This window comes from Notothenia rossii (genome assembly GCF_949606895.1).
Source record: "Notothenia rossii genome assembly, chromosome: 2".
Classification (NCBI taxonomy): Eukaryota; Metazoa; Chordata; class Actinopteri; order Perciformes; family Nototheniidae; genus Notothenia; species Notothenia rossii.
This window is the reverse complement of record NC_136904.1, coordinates 82,282,037-82,303,179: the sequence shown is the minus strand read 5'-3', so window position 1 is coordinate 82,303,179 and position 21,143 is coordinate 82,282,037. Positions and strand designations below refer to the sequence as shown.

The 21,143-nt window shown below is 39.2% G+C and overlaps 2 protein-coding genes across 2 annotated transcripts in view; one reads left to right on the top strand and one right to left on the bottom strand.

Annotated features, from left to right (window-relative positions):
- atp5mc3a (ATP synthase membrane subunit c locus 3a) overlaps window positions 1-1,053 on the bottom strand; it is a 287,504-nt gene extending 286,451 nt beyond the window's left edge. Inside the window, exon 1 of the mRNA XM_079664995.1 lies at window positions 1,040-1,053. The gene's annotated coding sequence lies outside the window, so the exon portion shown is untranslated. The remainder of the gene's footprint in view (window positions 1-1,039) is intronic.
- A 3,256-nt stretch (window positions 1,054-4,309) lies between these two features.
- agps (alkylglycerone phosphate synthase) overlaps window positions 4,310-21,143 on the top strand; it is a 31,021-nt gene continuing 14,187 nt past the window's right edge. The window contains exons 1-12 of the mRNA XM_079665114.1: window positions 4,310-4,565; window positions 8,028-8,117; window positions 10,996-11,086; window positions 11,192-11,312; window positions 11,482-11,556; window positions 12,585-12,656; window positions 13,403-13,482; window positions 15,252-15,332; window positions 16,479-16,604; window positions 16,882-16,990; window positions 20,077-20,204; window positions 20,797-20,848. Coding sequence (XP_079521240.1) covers window positions 4,381-4,565; window positions 8,028-8,117; window positions 10,996-11,086; window positions 11,192-11,312; window positions 11,482-11,556; window positions 12,585-12,656; window positions 13,403-13,482; window positions 15,252-15,332; window positions 16,479-16,604; window positions 16,882-16,990; window positions 20,077-20,204; window positions 20,797-20,848 — 1,210 coding nt within the window. The 5' untranslated portion in view covers window positions 4,310-4,380. The remainder of the gene's footprint in view (window positions 4,566-8,027; window positions 8,118-10,995; window positions 11,087-11,191; window positions 11,313-11,481; window positions 11,557-12,584; window positions 12,657-13,402; window positions 13,483-15,251; window positions 15,333-16,478; window positions 16,605-16,881; window positions 16,991-20,076; window positions 20,205-20,796; window positions 20,849-21,143) is intronic.

The following is a 21,143-nucleotide window of genomic DNA, read 5'->3' as shown; positions in this document are numbered from 1 at the left end:
TGGAGAGGTCCCAGTTCACCTCCTGCCCTGCCGTGGTGCCCTTGAGCAAGGCACCGGATAATCCCCTTCCCCCATTGCTCCCCGGGCGCTGTACAATAGCTGCCCACTGCTCCTAGTACTAGACTCCTGGTACTAGGATGGGTTAAATGCAGAGGCCAAATTTCACTTTGTGTGCTGTGTGCTCTGCATGTGCGACCATTAAAGAGGGGTTTCATCCCTCCGATTCTATTCTATTCAACTGGGAGAAACCTCTATAATGACCAGTTACACAACCAAAGGCTGCAGTTTTAAAATATCTTATCTTTCTTAATTGGATCATGGTTTATAAACTTTGATTGCAGGACCTACTTGTGATAGAGCATTATTAAACTGTTATGAAACTGCAAGGTCTGACATCTTCTTCCACTAAGTGCTATAGATTAAGCAACCAAACTCTAAACACAGTTGCTTAAATTGGCTCCACATTGTCGATGGTCAACACTAAAGTTCTACTATGAATGATGTAATATGGACTAACATGTGTTGCCTTAACGTTTGATGGTTTAAGTCTGAGCATGCTTGTTGTTACTAAAGTCACATTTTATAAATGCAGGACTTTAACTTTTAAAGTAGGTTATTTGTTATAATGTTGCTGTGTTTTTACCATATAGGTCTACACACTGGTTGACATGCATGCAAGAAGTGAATATTGATATCCTCTCAACTGCTATGTTTTAACTTAATCATTACTGTTTTTCAAACAAGTTGTTGAGGCTTAATAACAATTTAACCATTGTGACACCTCAGCGAAACTAAGAAGTCGTATCGAGATGTAATGAAGTGTCTTTTAAAACATGTCAAGGTTCTGAGACTGACTTAGCCCTGGCTATAACACTTATCTGTGAAGAACCTCCTCACACTAAAGTGCAGCTCACTGTGCCACTGCGTGAAATTACACAAAAAAAGCCTCTTTTTTTTTCTCCCCCTCCTCATGCGCGTTCATGAACACGCGTTCACGTTTGGCAGCTCCACGTCGACATTCTTCCAGCTGCATATAGTGAACTGCACAGGACTGGGGGAAGAAAAGGTAAAAGCGTCTGTAGCCACCTTACGATTAGAGCGCTGCAAGTCCGCAGACGGACACCGACCGCAGTGAAAACAGGCATTTGCACTGTGAATCCAGAAATGGCCTGCATTATCCTGAGATCGCATTCTGCTTTTGCATTTTATCATCAAGACTACTTGCCCTCGTGTTGGATTGCAGCTGGTCCCTTGCGATCACCTATATCAGGTACAGTTTGACTTGCAGGACTTTATCATATTACTTATTGGGTAAATCATTGTCAAGAGAATGATTGAGGCGTGACACTGTGTGATTTGGTGCATTATGTTGCACTTCAAAAGTTGCTGTCACTTTATTGCTGTTGAAGTGGCAAGTGCCCTGAATCCCTTCAAACTGACAGAAGTGAATACTTAAAGAGCTCAGCTGGCCTTCTGCATTTTCCAAATTGCTTTATTATATCTATCTACATTGTTTAGTGAATAACATATTTCCCTAGGGCCTTTTGAATTCTGAAAGTTGTTAAAGATCAACAGGTAGAATCAATGACACATCAGCACAGGAGGGGAATTCTTCTAATGGAGTTAGAGGTATTACCAAAACTGGAAACTTTAAACATGTCAGCTAATATAGAGACTGCTTTGTGTGTGACCTGTGCAACCTACCAGATGGTCAAGCTTAAAGGTAATGAAATACATTAAAGGGTCATTTTTGGTTGGATGTAACCAACTATTGCACATAACCTATTATATTTAGCCATTTAAAATGCCTAAGGACACCTAACAATGTGTAAAAAGACTCCGTCTGGCCTGCTTTACCTGTGTTACTCTAGGGAGGACCCACCACACAGCAATCCTTTCTAGGCCCATTCCTAAAAGCATTCAAGTCTTAACTACTTATTGTTCTCTAGTCTTTTACAAACCACACCAGCTATTTTCTTTCTTGGAGTTGTATGTTTCAAACGTCAATACAATGAAAAAAGTGGTAATCAAAGTGGATGTCTGGTTTTCCTTGCTTTTTGTCCCTAACTACAGGTTAAGGGAGCACCCAGTCATGAGGCTCTGCACAAGGACAAACCTATGAGGTGGCACTATGGCTTTCCAAATAAAGTTCTGTGATACACTTAGACTCTAATTGCCTGCAGTCAGTGCATTACAGAACTTTGTTTTGTGAGTTAATTATTATCCTGTGGGAAATAAAACTTCAACCAACTGGACCTTTTGAGTTTACAGCATGGTGCAATATTTCTGTTGACAAATAACTGTTTTTCTTTAATAAAGTTTATTTTGGTTTCAATATTGTTTTCACAGTCTCTGTCTTTCTTGAAAGTTTAAACAAATGTTAATATTTATTCTAAATATGCTGTTTTTGGATGTGTATGTATACTAACTTTGTGTAGAATGATTAGTTAAGTAGCACTGCTGTGTGCCATATGGAAACAGTGTTCATGTGAGTGAGTGGAGGTAAACAATTAAGTCATATAATATTACTTTTTAAAACCACGTCACAAATTACACATGAGGACTTGTAACCCTAGATGATGCTGTTTTAAAAGTTAAAATCAATAATTTAAATAATAATTTTCTTAAAATAGCATTAGTTCACTTTAACATAATGTTAAAATACATTTAAAATGTCCACACAACTTTATTATTTAAAGTAGTTATACTAGAAGGACTACATTCATTTATTTATCTCCTTAACATCTATGTAATGTGACTGTTAATTCAGTCAATGGAGCATATGCAACCAGTCGTATATTGCAAGGCATGCTGGGAAATAAGTAAAGTGGTGCATTCAGGTACAGAATAAAGAAAGCGAAACTTGTGCAACTATGTTTAATTTTCTGGTTTCAAAGTTCAGCAATGAGGGATTTAAAACATACAACACAATTGTCGTTTTTAATCTTCAAAAGTAATATTGACATTGTTTGTTATGTCGACTCTAAGTCCAAAACCCAAACATAAACTTTACAATCATGTATGAATAGAAAAGCAATTTGAAACTTGAAAAGCTACCACAAGCACATATATGGCATTTCTAATGGTAAAATGTTTTTAATGATTATTTGGTCATTTAAATAGTAAAAGATATTTTTTTGTAAATGTCCTAATTGATTCATCGATTTATCATTTCATTGCAAATCTGAACCAGATTTGGAAGGTACATTTACTCAACTAGGCTGTATTTAAGTACAATATTGGGGCGCGTTCAATTTAGTCCAGTATTTATTTTTGTGCTAACTTCTAATGTATTTACTCTACTGCAATTCAAAGGCAACTATTGTACTTTTTACTCAACTAAATGTATTTGAAGCTGTTAATGCCAGGTACATTTACACATACAAGGAATTAACTTTGGTGTATGGTGGTGCAAACATAAACAACATAAGGTAATACATTGTAAGAGAAGATCAAAAATAGAACGATTATAATATATATACGTTTTAACATTAAAATTATAAAGACACATATATAGAACACATACAAATATACATGTATGTACAATGCATACAAACTGCAATATTATATGCATTAATGTAATGTGTGTCTTTACCACTGCTAATTATAACACAAAGTTACCGTCAAAAATGATTTATTATATGGCATTATCTTAAAATTATGTTTTGTTGTTCCATATAATATGCTCTCTCCCAGTGGTGTAAAGTAACTACGTAGATTTACTCAAGTACTGTATTTAAGTAGGCCTACAAGTTTGAGGGACTTGTACTTTACTTTATTTACCATTTTTTGCTACTTTGTACTTTTGCCCCACAACAACTAAGAGGTAAATTGTGTACTTTTACACTACTAAATGTATTAAGTAGATTTACTTATATTGTACATTTGGGTTATTGATGTGAAATATAATCAACACTTAAACAAAACTTTAGTTACACCTGGAGTACAATTCACAAGCTACCCTGCAGCATACAAAGTAATTACAATTAGCTGCACCAGCTTTGATAAAACTAAAATTCACACATTATTATAATCAGTACATATTATAAATATTATTCTGAAATAATACTTTTGCACTTTTACTTAAAGAATATTTGAATGGCAGTGATTTTACTTGTAAAAGAGTATTTCTACACTCTGGTACTTTTACTTAAGTACAATATCTGAGTACTTCTACCTCTGCTCTCTCCGAATGCTAAACGTGGCAAGAAAAAAAATCCCATTTCTCAGTCGCCATGCATTTACCACTACTCGTATCATTCATGTGGACTGACAGGGATTTTTCCGATGGTCTGTGAACGCGGCGCACTTTCCCTGCGCTGACCTCTGACAGCCGCTCATGGATCCGCTGCGCCCTCCCTTCACAAACAAGGAAGCAGCATGGCGTCCAACAGCAGCGGTGGCTCCGACAGGCAGCGGGTTGCACAGCAAAGACTGAGAATAATTACCGGACATTTACAGGGACGAGAGAACGGGGACTCCACCATCATAGCCGCCGAGTGCAAAGCCGAGGGCAGCCAGACAGATGTCTCCAGAGAGGAGGGGAAGACGGTGCCGAGGAGAAGGTACAAGGCTGTGATGGAGCAGTGTTTGAGGGTCCATCCTCTCTGGGTTTAGCTTGTTATTAAGTGAAACATCAGGAAACAGAAACACATGAGGGTGACATGCACTGACAGACTGGCTTCTCTCTCTTTCCCAAGCGTTAAAACGTAGTGATAGGTGGCTAAACCTTCTTTAATTAGCCTGCTAGCTAACGTCACTTGGCTACAGTGTCTGTATTCATTCGCTAGGATTGTGGGTGCGGCTAGCTTCACTCTCAAGAGTTTAAGGCTGGTGGTCGACTTTCTTAAAGTTGGTCAGCTGAAGCCTCTTTCTCTGTCTTATATTTTATCGTTTATTGTGTTATATGGCTGTTTTTCAGCGTTAGTGAGGTCCTAAAACCAAGCAGGAAGTGGTGTATCTGGCACTTTCTGATGCTACAGGTAACTAAGTCATACAGTTTGATTCACTAGCTTTGCCATTCGTTCAACTATCCATGCTATAATCGATACAAATAATCTTATGCGATTACAATGTAAAGCACACATGTTGGTAGGGGAATCATTGAGTACAAGAGCATTAAAAAAAATATATAGTTTCCTTTACTAGTTGTCAAGATATGGGACACATCAGAAATAATGTAAATCATGTTAACAATAGTTGACATACAGAAACTTCTCTGTCTCCTCTGCTGAGGATCTGATTGGCTAGGACAAGTGGTGGTATGACTTTCAACCTATTGGCAGCTCAGTTCCTTTTGAGGAAACGCCTTCACGGTGCTGACATCTAGTGCCAGTCTGAGTTAACAGATATAGTTAAAAAGGTAAAAGCTGCACTCAGAAGTACTAAGCATTTGGCCTTGTGAAATTCATAATTTCCTGTTCTGGTCAAAATGACATTGGGATAAGAAGATGGAATATTGTGTCTTGAGGAAATGTTTGTTGCATTCATTGTACAACTGATCTTGAACTCAGGGTTGAAAGTGTAGGAAGTTTGAATGTTAAGGAAAAAATAATTTAACAATCAGTGTGTTTGTCCATCAATATCATCATAAGTAATATAATAGTTACATTATTACATGGAACATCAGTGAAGGGTGAATAACAACACAGAGCTGCAATTTACTAATGAAATATGTATGTGTAATAAATCCACAGACAGAATAATTATTGCTATTTTACTTTATTTTACTACCAGTAGTACATATTTATGTACATGGCTTTCAGCCTCTCAAATATGAAAATTCCCTAATTTTCTTAGTGTCATATCCAACTAAATATTTTAGTTTTTTCAAATACATCAAATCGGTCTTTGAGAACCTGGGATGGACACTATTTTCTGACATTGTATATAGACCAAATCATTAGTTGATTAAGCTAAATAACAATATAAAGATTAGATTAGTCAATTCTTGGTATAATTCTTGGGTTGAGCCCTTATGAATGATATATATTTTTCTGTACCAGGAACAGGTGCAATCTAACTCTGTGGCAATCATTGTCTCAGTCTTGTTTAGTCTAACATAACCACATACAATACAAGTACAAAAATACATAGTCATTGTTTGTATGGATAAGGGCCAAAAGACTTTCTCTGTTTAGCTTTTCAGCCACAACCTTTGCTGTTGTCTCGTTCTTAAAGCACCTTTCAGGCATGGTTTGTTTTCAGTGGTTTCAGGAAGAAATCCAGATTTTCAGGATTTGTGGTATCTTGGCTCCACCTAGCTCAAACTGAAAGACAGCCTCACAACAATAACGCTTGATAGGCGTGTTGGTTTAAACTGAAGTGTAGATTATAGGTTATTATTTGTACAGTGTGTTGTGCAATCAAGATGTTTTTCAGCTCCACATATTCAATAACCCTATCCCAGTTTATAGTCATAGTGAGATTAGCGTCATTATACTACAGATTGTACAGTTTAATAAAATCCTTCTAAATTCAAAATAGTGTTCCTTAGACAATGTCATGCCCTTGTAGCATGTTGATATTAGAAGGCATTACAGGCTGCTACAACATCATTTGTATCCAAGTTATTTAAATAGCACAAAACTACAACTCCCACCCGTTAGCATCATTACAGCTTCAATGCTAAGGCCTTTTGAATTTGGACTAGGTAAAAGCCCGTTATCAATGAAGAGCTAATTTTGTCAACAAATATGAATGAAGACCTGTTGTTTGGCACCTTGCTAATCACCTTACATTGTCATAAGTGTGTACTTCCTGACCTTGACACACACTCGCTATATTTATTGATACATTTTTATTCAGTATGTTCAGTGGCTATGACAGCATATCAATGGTGGCGATGATTCATGAAAGTATGACTCAGTGTGTCCCTCTCATTTCTGCTCTCGCTTCTAATTTATAGGAAACTCCATTTTGGCGGGTATTAATCTCAATTATGGCTTTTACTCCACTGTGTTAGCATCCCATCCCAAGTGACCCATGAGTTATGGTTGCTGCGTGAGCTGTCTCTGCAGACTGCCAGTGCTGCACACAAGCTCTGCTCAGTATTGCAGCATAGACAGTGTAGCGTCATATCTGGTTGTTAAGCTGCCATTGATTATAATGGGATATCCCTCAGCATAGTATAGCATTTGTTAAGTAGCTATGGCTGTACTCTTATTTGGTTGCTGATTCCACCACTAATAACAGAAAGTATGTCTGGTGCTTATGTGCTATATTAGTGGATATATGTTGCTGAATAATTAGCTGGAGCTTGATAGTTCAGCAAACATATTGAGACATAGACCTTATCTTAACAATTTAGCAATAATAAATTAGCTATGGTGGCTACCAGGTAGAGACTTAATGGTATGAAAATGTAATATACAAATTAAAGTAATCAAATGTAACACTGTAATCATGATTACTGTTGTTTTATTAAACTGTGCCGAACATGATCAACAAGTACTGATATACACACACGTTTTATAATGAAAACAACAAAATAATCGCAGTACTATGCACTAACATTGACCCATGCACAAGTACTAAGTCCTGTTTAGAAGGCTATATAGAAGGACCCATATCATTGCCTTATGCAATGTTTTTGGTGACTCGAAACTAAACCATGCTGCATTCTTCATCCTGCATCCTGGACACTGTTGCCTACTTTGATTGACGCTTGACATTATTTACTGTACGTTTTTTAAAGAGCGTTAGTCAAACCATGAATCTGTGTATCGCGAAGCTGGTAACGGTTTTATCCATACTAACAGGTGCCATACTTTTAAATAATATTAATTTAAGGGATGGGAAAAGCTTGAGGGCACAGGAGGAACGTCTGATGGATAAGTTATCTGAAGGTGTTGCTTCTGCCTCTGCATTGGTGTGCCCGTCTGCACCCTCCCATACTCTACAGCTGCCAAGCATTGCCAATATGTCCGTTTAAATTTCAGCGATGGTGTTTCATCTCGTGTCTTGACTTCAGTGTAAGGGTTATACATTTTATGTTTTAATATCTCCCATTATTTGTTTCTCCACAGGCAGGAAATCATGAAATGGAACGGCTGGGGATACAGCGATACAAAATTCATCTTCAATAACAAAGGTCAAGCAGAATTTACCGGCAAAAGGTACTGTATAATAATCACCGCTCCCAATGCCTAACTACATCTCAGTCAGCCTTTACTCTTGTTCTGGTACATCCTTTGTCTCTACCTTCATCCAAACCTAATGACTGGACTTCTGCCTCGATCATTTTCACAGGCCATACTGTGTGCTTTTAAAATCATTTGCTGTCCCCTTCCTACGCTCACAGCAATGTGGTGCTACTGCCACCTAGTGGTTGGCATTTGAACTGTTTATTGTCATATGAGAAGGTCACTGTTTGTGATTGTCAGCTCTCCCAAACTCAGCAGCTCGTTTGCTGAAAACACTTTCCAAAAACATTTGAATGTCTGAGGGAAACAAAGCCAGTTGTCCTCAATCATACTAGATATGGCTCCAGTTAACAACAGCACCTTTATCCACGATGACAAGAGCAGAGGTAAAGATGAGCCATGTGATTATAATCATGACATATGACTAGTCAGTCTGTTAACATGGAGAACTAGCACTCTGTGTATGAGGATGTATTTTGAGTAATGAGGCGAGCTAAACGGGATGTTGCACAGCAAATGGTTTCCTCCTGTGAAAGTGGTTCATAGAAATCGCTCTCTGCCCTTTGGAGTGAATAGCTACCTGGGTGGCGTACACAGATATCGGGGCTGGGGGCTGTTGGAGGAATGTCACAGACAGTATTCTCCTCCTCCATGCTCTCTTCGACAGAGGCTTTCCATTATAGGGTGTGTTTCATGGTCTCGTGGACAAAGGCACGCCAGAGTCCCCTGATGGGCTGGCCCGGGCTGTGCCAGAAACTCGATTATTCAGGGATGGAGAAGGCGGTCAAATGGACAGCACTGTCACCGCTGCTCTGCTTCCCTAATAACCTCATTGGACACAACCCTCACACTCTTCTTATTAGACACAGTCCTGGTTTTAAAAGTCACCAATTATGCAAAATCCACTTTTTCATGTCTTGTATACATCAACATGTGTCCCTTCTGTGTAAAGAGATTCTGAAAGTTTCAGGAAAAAAGATTTTCTCTCTTTTTGTCCTGACCCATTTAAATAAAAAACCTGTCTGAAAATGAGCTGATCATATTTTGGCCACTTTATGATGTCATAACGATTTTTTTGGCTTGTGTAACCATTAGCCAATCACCAACCAAGGTAACACCCTCCCCCCACCTTATCACCTGAATCTCCTCCTAGAGCACCACTGTGTTATTTTTAACCAAATATCTCTCAGAGGGGCGTGGGGAGGGGCTCCTTATTTTCATCTAAAGTACAGTGATGCAAATTAGTCGCTTTTCGGCGCCTCCCGCTTTTTTAACGCTGCTTTGGGTGACTTGTGTAATTCGTGGAGAACCGAAGAGTTTTCGTTTTGGGGGGGGGGGTCCGTCCGTCCGTTAGTCCGTCCGACTGACGGACAACTTCTCACTTCAAAAAAGAAGAAGAAATCTAGATCGCAAAATAATTAAACAAGCGAGTGCCTGTTTTTCCTGGCCAAGGACAGGTTCCTTGAACACAACACGAGCGTAACGTGTTTTCACTTGGCTATGTCTCGTCTGAAAGGAGTGTAGACTAGACGTGCTTACGGAGAGCACCGGAAAGCCGCTCCAGCTCTTCAAATATTGCAGTACCCATAAGGAGCTGTACACATGCTGCAGTGTTTGCGTGGCTGTGTCTTTAGTTGTAAGCACAGTGGCGATCTGTTGTTATTAGCATCTGGTTAGCTAGCTATGCTAACGAATTTAAAGAGCTTTTCTACAACCAGGTGGAAGAGAGCTCTCTCATGAGAGGCTCAAATAACCTCAGCTCAGTGAGGTTAAGGCACACCTTGATATGATCATTATACTTATTAATGAGACATTAGAGACTAAATGAAAAACAGGTATAAAATACTATATGACAGTAACAAAAAAGTTGTTAAAAATAAGTGATTTGTAAAATATCCAAAAAGAAAAATCTGCTTACAGTTCTGTTTCAAATGGGTGTTGAGAGATGTATCCATAGATCTCCTCATGTTGCTCTGAAAGTGCACCAGATTGATGCTTTTAACTTCAATATTTTAAAAAAAAAAAAGCTTCCCGGGGGAGCATGCCCCCAGACCCCCCTAGAGGAGGTTAGGTCCCCCCCACTTAAATCATGTTCACATGGATACTAAATACATTTGCACACATCTTGTGTCCATATCTTTCAGTTTTGGTGGTCATGCCACACCGTGCACATGCATGCATGCGCGAGTCATGGTAAGATATCTGGATCAAGAGGTTGCTTTTTCTTTGCACAGCATGAAAGAAAGGCCAAATTAATTGGCTGTGATTTTATTTTTTTTAAGCAGAGGTTGAGTTCAATAATTTGTACGGCCCTCGGAGGATGTTGTAAAAATTGAAAGGAAAAAGGTTCCCCACCCCTGCTGTAAATAATAATAAAAACCCTTGATTTATAACTTAACATCTCTGTCTCCTATTGATCTGAGTATATTATAAAGAATAGCCAGTTAATTGAAGCATCATAGCACAGGCCTTTGTCAGATGGTATATTACGCGGTTTTTTTCCTGCTTCGAATAGTTCTCTCTTTTTTCACCATACCTGTGTTTGCATCACTGAAAGTAACAGACAGAGAATCAGCACTTTTGAAACAGGGCTGAAACAGAGGGGATTATGGGATGCTACAATGATCTGTTTGGTATTTCAAGCCAAACACTTTAGAGACATTTTTGTATATATCTGAGAACTATAATATATTGATGAAAAACAGTACACTTTAAATGAACAAGCCCAGTGAAGCATTCAGATGTTTTCTATTTGACTTAAAATACAGAAAATCACTAATACATGAAGCGTTGATGATTATTTTATATTTGTTTATTAATTGGATGTTTATTTAATCTGTGTACCTTCCAGGTATAGGCTAAGTGGTATGATCATCCCTGCTCTGAAGGAATGGTTCGAAGGCACGTTTGGGGCCAGTATGCAGCATAAATCTCCAGCAGCGGTGAGTGGGAATCATATTTATTTGTTGCGTCTTCAATGAATGGGGAAGAAGAACCCCTTGGTAACCCACAGTTACATATTAACACAATGGCTTTGTTTCTTTCAGCCTGTTCTGAATAGCGGTGCTGTACAGCCTCCCACTCTAAACGAGGCCTTCTTGGAAGAACTGAAATCCACAGGTGTTCTATTCTCTCATGACGCAGAGGACCGGGTGTATCGGGCCCATGGTAAGGCATTATGGGAGAAAACGTTGCACTTGAAATTACCCAATATTAATTCTTGTTAAAATGGAGCATATCATATATGTAATGTCTTATAACTTAGTCTTTGTGTGTATGTAATGATTATATTAATATTCCTGTGAGCTCCTCATCTCATTCCTGTATTTTATTCCAGGACATTGCTTACACGAGATCTTTGCTCTGCGAGAAGGGAAAGTTGGTCGTGTTCCGGATATGGTGGTATGGCCAAGTGAGTTCAGAAGCTGTGTCATCTCTGTTTTTATTGCTTTGTTTTTTTCCTCCCACATAGCATCCCTGATCCCCCCCCCCCCCCCCCCACCTACTGGCTTAGGTGATTTAAAGGGTTGATCTCTGCAGAGGCAGGGGTATTAATATGTATGAGTGGAGGCTTAATAAGAAGCGTCAGGGGGAGGACGGTTGACACCCAATACTCCACGGTCTGGCTCTGCACACTGCACCCATGAATTATGATGCAGAGATTGGTTTTCTGTTGTTATCGCTGGCACTTTTTTATCATGCAAATGAGTGTTGACTGATGACTGAGACTTGATTAGCACCCTCCCAAATGGGCAGCAAATCACTAAGCAACCGCGGGCATCGCTTCATCCGCACCAGCACCACATTTAAATTTGACCGAATACACACTCATTTGCTCTGCATATAATAGATATTTTGACCTGTTATTTGCATTCCTCAGTATGCCTTCCAAGTCAAGCTGTGTATTTTAAGTGGAGGTTTAGTTTGTTGGACTGTAATCCGTGGGCAGAAGCTGTGTGTTTAATTGGATGGCAAAATGCACTAGAATGCTGGCATTTCTCAATGCCTCTAAAAGCAATTGAGGCCAGTCAGGCACATCCACGTAGGCGGGTATTGCCACCCTTCCCACTCGCTCAACACTCCAGTGTGAATGGATGTGAGAGGTGTGATTGGCCAAAGCATGTTTGTATTGATCCAGCACATCCCACCCCTGAGAGCAGAGCCTCATGCAGTCGGACTCCGCCTGAGGAAAGCCCCAGGCAAAACACAGCGATCAGGCAAATCAAAATGTCCCTCAGCTCTAATGGCACCGCCCATATACATGTATTTATTGTCTCATGTACACACCAAGTGTTAGGGGGCATTTGTATTTCCTTTACAATGTGTCCACTCTGTTATTATGTTTACACTTTATTTATGAATGCAATACAGTATGGTAAATGAAAACATTCCCTTTATGATGGCCAATAATTTCTAAAATGATGTTCTGTGTCTTTGCAGACTGCCACGACGATGTGGTGAAAATAGTTGAACTGGCGTGCAAACATGATGTTTGTTTGATACCATATGGAGGTAAGTCATGATATCAATGTCTCTAAGCACCATAATTAGCAGTCTCAGACTTTATGTACAGAACACTAGATTTGTAGTTGCATTTAATGTACTTTAATACATCATACAATTGTAATGTATGTACATTGAAGTATTATTTACACCCAACTCATGCTTGTGAATTTCTGTTATTTTTTATTAATGAAGCCTCATTCTCACAAACTGTAAATCGCTATGAAGAACTTGATGTTCTGTCTTTCTGCCACCGCCACTACTGTTTAATGATAGCAAAATAACCGAAAATAAATTATTATTATTATTATAATAATAAAATGGTTTTCATTATTGCGGCAGTTTCTCAACAGGTTCCTGAGTAATAAAAGTCAGTCAAATATTTAAACAATTATATCCTGAAGCCTCCGGTCATTTTCATAGAACAAAGTCCTGATGATGGATTATTTGCACCTTTTCTTTTTTTAAATTATTTCTTTAACACTTTATTTAACAAGAATGTGCAAACATTTAAATACATTGCAGAGCCACATCCGCATTGCTTTCAGAAGTAATGAAAGTCTGATTCAGGGTTTGCTACTCATACCAAATCATGTTTTTTAATATCTTTGTTTGAGATATTTGTATTCCCTAAACATTCATGTGTTGTTGTTTCACACAAAGCCTGGGAGTATTTGTGTGAAAAACATGGAACCAGTAAAGTGTCCAACGTGAGGACAGTAACCACTGACTGTAACGGTTGTTTTCTCTCTCAGGAGGGACGAGTGTCTCTAGTGGCCTCGAGTGCCCACCAGAGGAAACTCGCTGCATTGTCTCCGTGGATACCTCACAGATGGTAAGTAAACACTGCACTAAGGAAAATATGAACTGAAACCAAATGAAATGATGTTTGAATCAACTAAACAAATAAATAATTGAACCTAAAAAGGTCAAGTTTATGATGCTATGTCTGAAAGATACTGGTTTGCTTTAAAAAGGTTTTTCTAATTTAGTACAGTTTTTGACTTAATACTTGTATTTTATCATTTAAAATGTGAGCAAAAACACTTTAAATGTTAGTAGCTTTCTGGGTTATTTAATGATGTTTTGAGACACTAGTATTTATAATTCTTTTTGGCATTTTATGTGTATGAGTGAATTTTCTACATTTTGAGAAGAATCACAATTTATTCATAATATAAGTCACATTTAAAAATCATTTATCAAGCAGTAATATCATTTTGTTCTACCTTGTGAGCTAGAATGTGACAATGTCCAATTTTTTTCCAATGACTATTTGTTGGACATTTGACTTCACTTGCATTAATTTCAGCCATAGTTAGAATTAGCGTATTTTGTTGTGTGTAAGTTAGTACATCTTATTTCTTCTCTTTATGATGATAAATGTGTGAGTGGGGCACCAGCTAATATTTAAACGATATCCCGAGCAACTCACCATGAAGGAGATGATGTTTCATTGGATATGATATGAAATGGTGAATATTGTCACCAGTACAGTACAGCCCTTTGATCCGGGCTCACAGAGCAGTGATATATACGCTGTCTGAGTTTGGTGCAACACACACCAGCCACCAGTGTTCTGTGTCAGGGGGTCAGAGGTGAGGTGGCTCCAATGGAAGCACATGAAAGGGTCTCTGTGGTTGGAACATAACATTTATTACCTCTGGAGAATAATTGATGGCAGTAGTGAAATGACCTCCTGCAGGTAAGGGTATGCCACGTGCCCAGCGGCCTAAATAAGAGGCATATATTTGGAACTACATGTTAAATTGAGTTTAACCTTGAGGTAACTGTCTCCGTCCCGCGGCCCTTCTGCACTCATTTATCCTCAGACATGTGACCGTCAGGCTACAAGGACAAGCTGGGGCAGAACTTAAAAAAAAGAAAAAAAGAATTCAAACTGTCAAAGGACTGTCTCCATGGACTGCTGCTGACATGAATGTCTGGGAGCAAATTCATTTTTTTTATGCTACACAAATATGGCCAGGATCCGTTGAATTTTCGTAATATTGGGTTGCAGATTACAATTTTCAAAAGGGGGGTTCGTTTAGCATGAAACACTTGAAAAAACGAAAGGATAAGATAAAAAAGAAAGTAGAGAGAAAGTGAGGTCAAAGAAAACTATTCATGCTAAAAAGTTAGCAACGATTGAGTCAGACCTAAACATTTCAGATGTGTGTATCTCGCACTGTAACTTTAATTCATGTACCTTTGTTATTCATGTTTTATTCCAGTATCTTTGCTTTTAAATGAGTGTTTTTAAATGCCATTTTATATCTTTGCTTTTAAATGAGTGTTTTTAAATGCAGTTTTATAATATGCTTCTTAATGTCTTTAATTGTTGTAAAGCACTTTGAATTGCCTTTGTGTTGAAAGGTGCTATATAAATACACTTGCCTTGCCTTGCTGTTGAGGGCCTAGATATGTCAACTTAACAGAAATGGGGATCTGCAACATTTGTATTAACATATTGTAACTTACACACAAAGAATAGTGATGTTTTTAGACGAATCAAACAAAAAGCATTAGAGAGTATTTCTATTAAACTGTTTGGCATTAAGCATTTATAACAAATGTTTTATGACCTGTGTTTTCCATTCACAGAACCGCATTCTGTGGATTGACGAGAAAAATTTAACGGCCCATGTGGAAGCTGGCATCGTCGGCCAGGATTTGGAGCGATTGGTAAGTACTGCTCATCCATCCATATTCATCCATGAAAGAGCTTACATTGCTGTGCCGTGTTGTGCCAACAATCAAGCTGTGCGACCATTCACATGCAGGTTGCCCACGCTCAGTCACCTTGCTACTCTGCGCTCAGTAGATTGAGCAGCGTTTAGGAGGGAGTGTGAGACGGGAGCAGAGCTGAGGGGGAGAGATTAGAGAGTGAGGCAGCGGTCATGAGCAGATGGCACCATCAAGCTAATTCAGAAAAATGGAGAAGGAGCGGGCATTTGATGCAGAGGAATGCGTGAGCTGCATCTAAAGCAGAACCTACCTCTGCATTTAGACGGGGCCATTTTGATGGAGCAGATGGGTCTGCGTTAAAAACTGCCTTCCAGGGAAGTGCTGCGATAAAACGAGGTCTGACTTAACCCCTGTTCTGTGCCTCTGCAGGGGGTTGTTGTTGTACTTTAAGGTCCTTATTATTATTACTATTAAATGTTAAGCCTGAAGATGCAATATGCAATCTGCAAGCTGGGCAGCCTTCAGGTAAATGTGTTTGTTCCTGAAGACAGACTCATTCTCCTCAGAGCTGCAGGGACGGTGCATCTGATGGTGGTTGCGCAAAGGTTTTATGTTTAATGTGTATTATTCTCACATTCTAAGGCTATTTAACAAATAACTAAGATGTCGCTCACAGTATTCGTGGAATGGGTGCTGCTGAAGCTGAATGTGCACAAAACTTAAATCACAACTGTTTGTATAACTTACAGCTTTACATACACATTTAAAACTGAATTGTACATTTGTATTTTTCCCCAAAAAGCCTTATCATGTCACCTGGCAGAATTCAGCAATTGTACAAATGATACAGAGAAGCAGTGGAGCTTTGCATTGCCCAGACAAGCACTGATCTCTCTTTTTGTGCTCTTTCTCTTGGTTTATTTTTAGGCGGTTGTAAAAATTGTATGATGCCATAAAACCAGAGTTTTAGCATTGCAGCAAAACAAGAGCTGTGAAATTCAGCCTGCAGCTGCAATTATATGTTTTCCTGTGCTTGCTTGCGCATGTTATTAAAACATTCTTCTGGGTTTACTTCATAATTTCCCCCAAAACAATTTTCTCTCCCTTTTTTAATTGCAACCAAAAACCCCCTATTTTTTACAGCTTAATGAGAGCGGCTACTGTACGGGCCATGAGCCTGACTCCATGGAGTTCAGCTCCCTCGGGGGGTGGGTAGCAACCAGAGCGTCAGGCATGAAGAAGAACATCTACGGCAACATTGAGGACCTGGTGAGTCGACCCCCCCTTTATCTTCCTGCTCATGTTTGTGCCAAAGGATGACAGCCAGCACACAGCTGTTACTGCACAGTAATTAAAGAGGATATTATAAGCAGAAGCTTTGTGGACTTGACCCTCCCCTCTAAAATGCAGTGGTCCCATTGGATATAACATATAGCAATAGCCAAACACATTTTTGTCAACATTTGTAAATCTGTGAAGATAAATCTAGACTACTGTTTTGCATATTTCTGTTTCTAATTAGTGTTTTTTTTATGTTGCTCAATAGGTGGTGCATGTAAAGATGGTGACCCCTCAAGGAGTGATTGAAAAAAGCTGTCGGGGCCCACGCATGTCCACGGGGCCAGACATTCACCACTTCATCATGGGCTCAGAAGGTGAGCTACCGTTCTCGTGTGATTTCAGTACAGCAGAGCATGCGGGCAGTTTGTATGTTCATGTGTGTTTGTTGTGCAAGTCTTTGTGATAAAACGGTAACACCAGGACGGTTCTCATGCTCTGGGCTTCTTACATATTAACCAGCTTTGGTGGAACAGAGAACTGGAGGGGTGTTAGTTAGGAACCAGCAAGTGTCCTCCCAGCCCCATCTGCAGTGCCCTGTCCTTGTGAATGCCCACAGAGAATACCGCCATATGCCAGGTTCCCCCCCTACATAATGAGGAGGTTCAGAGACTCTTGGCATGGCTATGTTAAACAGCTGTCGATGCAAAGTTTATATTCGCCCTACAAAGCTCAGCAATCTGCTCCCTGACTGAGCTGCAGAAATCTCCATTTGTACTCATTAGAAGCCATTTCAATACCAAGAGCGCGTATTTGTATATAAGATCTGATTCAAATTCAGTCACAAGTGACACATTTAGTACTGAATGAAGACTACAATTGAAAATGTTTCAACATTATAAACCATTTTCAATGAACAGTTGTCAGTGATTAATGTGCTACAGCTGCTTTTTTTAAATAATGATTATATTGTTGTTGTAAAAGACTATTTATCAAGTAAACCACCCTGAGATGAACCATGTTGTTATTGACAGGATCCAGACATACCATACAAATAAATACGAATAACAAAATCAACGCAAAGACATTAAATAATGGGAAAACAGAAACAAAACAGCGATTCAACCGACACACAAAGACAAACCGTGTTTAAACGTGCAAAATGATATGTTATCATTGATCATTTCTAAATTACCGAAAAAACACTTATATAAACATTTTTTTTAAGTAGTTTCTTAACTGTGCAGATCAACTCTGACTTATATCATTTTAATCCTATACAAACAAACATTTTCTTTTTAAGTATGAACAACCACTTTCATAACAGCAAAATTATAAATGTTGCTATCATTTTTGGGCAACAGCATTTTAGAAGCATACCGAAGCAGGTTGAGTTTTGTAAAACCAGTAAACCCAGTAAATACATTAAAAAAATCTTTACAATGGTAAGTAGTGGTGTTCCAGAGATGGGGGGGTGGGGTCACACGTATCTGTGAGCACGTGTACTTCTGGGGGGCCGGACGCTGGGTCTCAGAGGTCACACCAGCAAACAGTCTCATTAAAATAATCTCCCTCATCACCCCAGAAACTCCATCCTGCGGCCTGACAGTACGACACAACAAAGCACCACACTAAAACCCTCAACTATGCTCTGCATGTTAAGTGGAACACATCCATTTCACCAGAAATGACTGTGGAACATGGGAGCTTCTCATTCGCCGCACAACAGCCGGGTCTCTCCATCTCTCTGACCTCGGAGTAGCCTGAATGCAAAGTATTTGCTTCTCCCTTCTTGCTTTAAACCGGTGTAAACAGTGGAATAATCAATGATAATAACTTTTAAACTCCTCTCTGTCGTAGAGGATGTGATGTAGGTGTGCTAATTCAATTATTTGGTTATAAAGTGGGGGCTTCACAGTGGTCAGCGTTGTTTTTTCTTACTAATATCTCTTGCAGCGGAGGGACTATTCATTGGGAATGGCCCCTCTCCTCGTTTACTCATCCTGTGAGAGGAGGTTGGTTTAATAGAGACGGTCACAGTAAAAAATGACTTAAGCTGCACTCCAGCTTTTCATTGCATTGCATCCGTCCCCAAGATAGTGTTTTTATGACCTTGCTGTTCTTATTACCTCCCTTTATTCCTCACTCACTCACCTCCTTTACTCCCTTACCACTGTGGCTCCTCCCTTGTTCCTCTCTCTCTCTCTCTCTCTGCTCATCCTCGCTCGCCCCCTCTGTAGCTCCTCCTGCCACTCTCAGGAAGGAGGAGCCTCTTCTTGGCTGAAGCCTAATGGAGTCACATGTTTTCCAGAGGGCCACTAGGGAGCAGCGTGTGGCATGTAGTGTCACGTTAGAGGGCTCATTAACAGACATAACAGGCGGGGGAAACCTCCCTAATGGAGCCGGCTATGTTTGGCAGAGATGCGTCTCTAAATGGAGATCTTCTGCAGTAACACACAACAGTCAGTGGGGGTCGGGATGGGGGTCATGATTGGTCCTTACAGATACAATTCAGGAATAAGGACTGCAACCAACACTTATTTTTCTTGATGATTTATTTTAATTAGTTAAATGTCAGAAAAAAGTTAGAGATGTCCGTTTACACTTTATTAAACCCCATTTCTATTAACAGTCCAAAAAACATATATATTTAGTTCCCAATGATGTCAATCAAAAGAAGACGGCGTGTCACGTGTTGAGCTGGAGCCAGCTAATATCTGTTTATTTCTTATTTTCTGCTTAATGCAATATTAGTAAGTAAGAGTAATTGTTAGTAATTATCTTTCTGTTAATCAGCAACTAATTGAATTAGTAACAATGCACATAGTATTCTGATTGTTTTTTTTTCAGCAGTAGGCTACCTTGTGTTGAGTGCATGTGTTTATTCACCTAATGTTCATAAAGCAGAAAGACTGAGGATTTCAAACACTTTTCAGTTTTATTGTATATAATAAATTCTGTTACAGACTTGCAGAAGGGCAATCAGCACTCCCTAGCTTAAGTTTACTGTCAACACGGATATTTGCATTGAAGTCGTTTTTAAGTATTATTCCCTGCCATATTTGCTGTGTAAGGTAAAGTGGATTCTCAGTTTTTTTAAACATGCAACCTGACTCCTGCAGCTGCAGCGAAAGGTTGATAGTTTTCAGGGTCATGAGGACAGCCAGAGGTTTCGGCCTACCTGTATGTTTCTGCTCCTGTTGGCCTCGCTTCCTTTGATAGGGCTCTGCTTTATTTCTTCCCAGTCTTAAGTTGATAAATCTTAGTTCACCCCCCAGTGTGCGGTTGAAAACCAGATCTACTCGGTGAAATGTGAGACAAAGGTCAACCAAAGGACCCTCGGGACGTGTACCACAGACTTGTAAACATTCTTTAAGTTCCGCTCTAAGAAGAGGTTAGGTCATATAAATTGTGGGAGCTGATTTACTTATTTTTGAAAATCTTTCACTGTGACCTTCCACAGGAACCCTGGGCGTGGTTACAGAGGTCACGATGAAGATTCGTCCCGTGCCAGAGTACCAGAAATACGGCTCAGTCGTATTCCCTAATTTTGAGCAGGGAGTTGCCTGTCTTCGAGAGGTCGCCAAACAGGTAACATGTTAATAATACGTTTCACTGCTTTCTCTCCCTGTCTCAACATGAGGCCGAGCCAGAAACCTTTTGAGTGTTGAAAGTTACTCAAGCTGCAATGAGCACTTTTCACGCCTTAACTGCAGCTCTTCACTGTCAACACAAATCAGCAAGAAAGACCCCAATGTATTTTAGTCCAAGAGTATTGCCTTAACTGCCAAGACACTCACGAAAGCTTCCTTTTATATCCTTCTTCTACAACTAAGACTGGCTGACGATGCCATTATCCCAACTTTAAAGTGCCAATTGTTCTCGGTTTTATTTTATTTGCACACACATAAAACTGCAAATAAAATCCAGATAATGAAAAAAATGTGGAAGGAAAGATCAAGAAGCCACAAGGGTGATACAATGAATCTCCTTTTTAAATAAAAAAACAACAATATTAAAAAAAGAAAACTAAGCTTACCTAATGACTAGAACAAAACATATAAAATAATAGAATACAAATCAATACACTGAAAAAATGTCATATCATTTTGGGGATTTATTTGATATCACTCATTTGACATAATTTCACCCTGTGATTCAAATAATAACTTCTGTTTTTCAGAGGTGCGCCCCAGCGTCGATACGACTCATGGATAATGAGCAATTTAAATTTGGTGAGTTTTGTTTTATTATTCACAGTATAAGCGAGACCGGGCTCTAAGCATTAAATAGTACTGCTGTCATTACATCTTGTATGTGAACATTACTCTCATTTAAGCCATCTGAGTGATGTGTGGTGATCACTCACAGAGTAAGTAGGAGTTTGTCTGACCTGGTTTTCATTTTCAGGAAAGAAATGTAACCTTTGGCTTTGAACATATCACAGCAGACTGATTTTAATTATATGTAGTTATTTAGAGTTGAAAACATCCTGTATTTATGGGTCAATATTGATGTGGGGAATACCTC